This window comes from Staurois parvus, unplaced genomic scaffold, assembly GCF_062004578.1.
Source record: "Staurois parvus isolate SC_StPar_1 unplaced genomic scaffold, SC_StPar_1.0 ptg001952l, whole genome shotgun sequence".
Taxonomy (NCBI): domain Eukaryota; kingdom Metazoa; phylum Chordata; class Amphibia; order Anura; family Ranidae; genus Staurois; species Staurois parvus.
In genome coordinates this window covers 19,913-25,311 of record NW_028319748.1, presented here as the reverse complement: position 1 = coordinate 25,311, position 5,399 = coordinate 19,913, and the positions used below count along the sequence as shown (strand labels likewise).

At 43.5% G+C, this 5,399-nt stretch overlaps 1 protein-coding gene across 1 annotated transcript; it reads right to left on the bottom strand.

The window, feature by feature from the left end:
- Nucleotides 1–330: 330 nt before the first annotated feature.
- LOC149433162 (uncharacterized) lies at nucleotides 331–5,114 on the bottom strand (the record flags this gene model as incomplete). The annotated part of the gene is made up of 2 exons (XM_089664573.1): nucleotides 331–2,442; nucleotides 4,832–5,114. Coding segments are annotated over 2 exons (444 nt in total), but the record flags the coding sequence as incomplete, so codon positions are not given.
- Between the last annotated feature and the right edge of the window lie 285 nt (nucleotides 5,115–5,399).

Sequence of the window (5,399 nt, the reverse complement as noted above, 5' to 3'; positions counted from 1 at the left end):
TAAATTCAAGTTTGAATAGATTAGAATAGAATACAAAAGAAAATAATAGATTAGAAAAAAAACAATAAACTAGAATAGAATGAAATAGAATATAACTGTCTGAAAATAAGAGAATTGAAAAGAAAAAAATTAGAATAGAAAAAAATAGAATAACATATAATATAACTGTCTTTCAAAATTTAAATGTTGAATTGAATAAACTTGAATTAGAATAGAATTCAATAGAATAGAATAGAATAGAACCATCTTTGAAAATTCAAATAGAAAAAATTTTTATTTGAATAGATTAGAAGAGAGTAGAAAATAAGAGAATAGAATAGAAAAAAACAAACAAACTGGAATATAATAAAATACAAAAAAATATAACTGTCTTTGGAAATTCGAATTTCATATAGAATTAATTAAAAGTTGAATGCTGATTTCAATTTTTTGAATTCAGTCGAATTACATTTGAATATAATTTGAAAAGGAAATGAAGTCTGAAAATGAATTAAACAAATTTAACAAAACAAAACGATTTGAATAACGAATGGAAAGGAAACCAAACCCGATTGTTCTGCACACGTCTGGTAGGTATTTGGACCCCTGGCAGACCTGACTCCTCTCTGGAGGTTTATAATGTGACATGTTCATGTACTGTCCGCAGTGAAAGCTGAATTTCAGGGTTAGCAAATCTCCATCCATTCCTCGTGTCTTCTTCCTGAATCTCGGGGATCTTTGTGTACTTCCTCCAGATCTGTGCCGTCATCCAGGGGGAGACTTCCTGGAATAAAGACCGCTCACTGCTGCTCCCTCTCCTTGTGCAGGGGGACTGGTCTTGTCTCCGCCCCCTCCTGTACTTCTCTTCAGGCAGCCTGCTTGGCCCCTCCCACAGCTCTGCTTGCTGCACAAGCTATATACAGCACAGTGATGATGTCACTGCTATGTTTACAAGATAATATCCGGGTTTGTAAAGGCATTTGGTGCCCTTAAAGTGGATATATCAAGATATATTTTTGTTGCTACTGAGGAATATATATAAATTGGAACGTGTTGTCCCTGGAGTTCAGCTGGAAGACATTAGTATAGGGATGGGCTGCATGTGTGAGTCGAACATGAGCCGTTCGGTGAGATGTTCGCCCGTCGCACCCCACAATGCACTGCGCCCTGACTGTGCATTGTGATTGGTCAAAGCAATGTATCCGACCATAGGATAGGTGCAATGCTTTGGCCAATCACAAAATAGGATAATATCACAAGGGGGTGGGGGTGATACTGCCTCCTTGTGATGTATATAAGAACTGTCATCGGGGGCGCAGTTGTCAGATGGCTGGGAGCCAGCGCTGCGAGGGGAGCGGGGGTGTTTTTTTTTCTTTTTTCGGGTAGCGGTGGCGGGCATCATGATTGATGTTGGAACTACTTCAGGGGACATTTTAAATTTTTATTTTTAATAAAGGACTTGTCAAAGAGTGTCTGCCTTTTCTTACTGCATACTTATTCACATGGGGGGGGGGCGGGATCTGGGGGCACCATTGTTAAAGGGGTCTTCCAGATTCTGATAAGCCTCCCACCCACAGACCTCCACAACCCTGGCCGAAAGATGCCCTTGCCCACATCAACATGGGGACAAGGTGGTACTTTGGGGGGAGCCACCCCCATCCCAAAGCACCCCCTATGTTGAGGATATGCAGCCTGGTATGGTTTAGCAGGGGGGTGCTTACTCGCCCCCCCCCCCCCTTTCCTGACCTGCTGGGCTGCATGCTTGGATAAGGGACTGGTATGGATTTTGGGGGGGGATCCCCATACCATTTTAAAAATAAATTTTGGCGTGGGGGTTCCCCTCAAAATCCATACCAGGCCAGAAGGGCTTGGTATAGATGGGAGGGGGGACCCAATGCTGTGGTTTTTTTTTTTCATTTTTTTTTATCATCAGACAATGCCGACAATTCTTTTTACATTCAGCTGACAGCCGGGAACCCCACCGACAGCTGGAACATGAATGAATGTCTCACTACTAAAATACCACGTGACTTCATCATAGACCTCATGCCGGATTGTAGGAGCTGAGCGGGATCTCACCACATACTCAGATGCAGGAAGATACCACTCGGGTGTTCGGTTCGTCTTCAAACCTTGCAGTCGACCATTTTGTAGGTTTGGATGTTCGAATGGAACAGGGGGGTGTTCAGACCATCACTAATTAGTACAGTATTGAGGTAATATTCCATCTTTCCTAATGAATGGACAAATACATTTCCAACAACAGTGTATGTGTGCTGTGTGTTATATCCTCTGTGTTACTTTACAATGGGCTATATTTTGTTTTGTTTTTTTCAACTTCTTTGAATAGAAAAAGATCCTTGGCCAACATTCCAATACTGGGCTGTGCCTCCAGGATCCGGGCCTTCTCCTTACTACTGGTGTCCTCCAGATCATCAACAACCACAATCACCTTCTCCTTCCCTGTGTATAAAGACATCACGTTACATCCAATACATACATCCATGGAAGAATATTTACATGGGATGAGTGCGGCAGCAGAGATAGTAGGAGGTGTAGTAGGAATAGTAGTAGTTGGGGTAGTAGGAGGTGTAGTAGGAATAGTAATAGTTGGGGTAGTAGGAGGTGTAGTAGGAATAGTAGTAGTTGGGGTAGTAGGAGGTGTAGTAGGAATAGTAGTAGTTGGGGTAGTAGGAGGTGTAGTAGGAATAGTAGTAGTTGGGGTAGTAGAAGGTGTAGTAAGAATAATAGTAGTTGGGCCAGTAGGAGGTGTAGTAGGAGGTGTAGTAGTTGGGGAAGTAGGAGGTGTAGTAGGAGGTGCAGTAGTTGGGGTAGTAGGAGGTGTAGTAGGAATAGTAGTAGTTGGGGTAGTAGGAGGTGTAGTAGGAGGTGTAGTAGTTGGGGTAGTAGCAGGTGTAGTAGTTGGGGTAGTAGGAGGTGTAGTAGTTGGGGTAGTAGGATGTTTGGGGTCCATTTTTGTAGTTTTGATGGAAGGTGTCAGATTTGGCTTGTTGTTTCTCCACTTTTTGGTGTCATGCAATACAAACACAAGAAATGACACCAGAATGCCGGAACATTTGTCATTGCAGCAATTTTCTGGGTGAAGTGGGGCGTTATCTGACAAATGCCGGGGGGGGGACAAGATGTTTGGCCATGATTGTGTGTGGGGGATGGGCAGTGATGAACCCTACTACCCGAATCATACATGATGGAACATCAGCCCATGTAGCCGTCTGTGTTATGAATCAGCCACATAAAGTGAGGAACAGAAGTATTTGAACCCCCTGCGATTTTGCAAGTTCTCCCACTTAGAAATCATAGAGGGGTCTGACATTCACATTGTAGGTGCATTCCCATTCTGAGAGACAGAATTAAAAAAAAATTCAGGAAATCACATTGTATGATTTGTAAAGAATGTATTTGTCTCGCACGGCTGAACAGAAGTATTTGAACACCTAAGAAACAGTAAGAATTCTGGCTCTCAAAGACCTGTTACTGCGCCTTTAAAAAGTCCACCTCTACTCCACTCATTAATCCAACTTAGTAGCACCTGTCTGAGCTCTTTAAAGACACCTGTCCATGGTAGTAGTCAGTCAGACGCCAACTACTACCATGGGCAAGACCAAAGAGCTGTCAAAGGACACCAGAGACAAAATTGTGGACCTCCACAAGGCTGGAAAGGGCTACGGGGCAATTGCCAAGCAGCTTGGTGAAAATAGATCAACTGTTGGAGCAATTGTTAGAAAATGGAAGAGGCTAAAGACGACTGTCAGTCTCCCTCGGACTGGGGCTCCATGCAAGATCTCACCTCGTGGGGTATCACTGATGATAAGAAAGGTGAGGAATCAGTCCAGAACTACAAGGGAGGAGCTGGTCAATGACATGAAGAGAGCTGGGACCACAGTTTCAAAGGTCACTGTCGGTAGAACACTACGCCGTCCTGGTATCCAATCATGCATTGCACAGAAGGTTCCCCTGCTCAAGTCATCACATGTCCAGGCCCATCTGAAGGTTGCCAATGACCATCTGGATGATCCAGAGGAGGCATGGGAGTCAGATGAGACCAAAGCAGAACTTATTGGTCTAAACTTCACTCGTCGTGTTTGGAGGAAAAAGAAGGATGAGTTGCATCCCAAGAACACCATCCCTACTGTGAAGCATGGGGGTGGTAACATCATGCTTTGGGGGTTCTTTTCTGCGAAGGGGACAGGACGACTGCACTGTATTAAAGAGAGGATGAATGGGGCCATTTATTGTGAGATTTTCAGCAACAACCTCCTTCCCTCAGTCAGAGCATTGAAGATGGGTCGTGGCTGGGTCTTCCAACATGACATTGACCCAAAGCACACAGCCAGGAGAACCAAGGAGTGGCTCCGTAAGAAGCATATCAAGGTTCTGGAGTGGCCTAGCCAGTCTTCAGACCTAAATCCAATAGAACATCTTTGGAGGGAGCTGAAACTCCGTGTTGCTCAGCGACAGCCCCGAAACCTGACAGATCTAGAGGAGATCCGTGTGGAGGAGTCGGCCAAAATCGCTGTTGCAGTGCAAACCTGGCCAAGGACTACAGGAAACGTCTGACCTCTGGAATTGCAGACAAAGGCTTCTGTACCAAATATTAACACGGATCTTCTCAGGGGTTCAAATACTTCTGTTCAGCAGTGCAAGACAAAATTTATTCTTTAAAAATCATACAATGTGATTTCCTGAATTATTTTTTAAATTCTGTCTCTCAGAGTGGGAATGTCCTACAATGTGAATTTCAGAGCCCTCCATGGTTTCTAAGTGGGAGAACTTGCAAAATCGCAGGGGGTTCAAATACTTCTGTTCCTCACTGTATATGATGACCTCTTACCTAGGTGTGCAGACAGATATTTCAGCTCCTCATCATATACAGAGCCGGTGACGTCCACAATGTTGATCCGTCCTCTTTTCTTGGTGTGATACAAAATACCGAACGTGCACCGAGAGACGGCCTCCCTGAACTGCTGCCATCCATTGTTGGAGATGTAGTGAGGAAGGACGGTGGAGACTGTGTTATTGAAGGGCTCCGATTTTAGTTGCTTGATAAGCCATTCATAGTCTCTCTCTGATGACAATGAAAAGATCCCAACTGTGTGATATCCTGGAAGATACCCCTATATAATGAAAGATACAAAACAATAATCATTAGATAACAGCAACAAGAGAAATGATTGTACATTACACTAAATCCATGACTACAAATCTCACAATGCGGCGGGTTCCAGCAATCCTGGGATCACTATTAGGGGTCGGTCTATATTGACAAAAAGAAAACTGCTTTGTGGATGTTTCCTGATTCACACAAAAGTAACAAATAACACCCGGAATGTTTATATCGCTTGAGGACCAAATATTTTCCGGGACGTTTTGTTTAAATTGATATTTCTTGCTAGAAAATT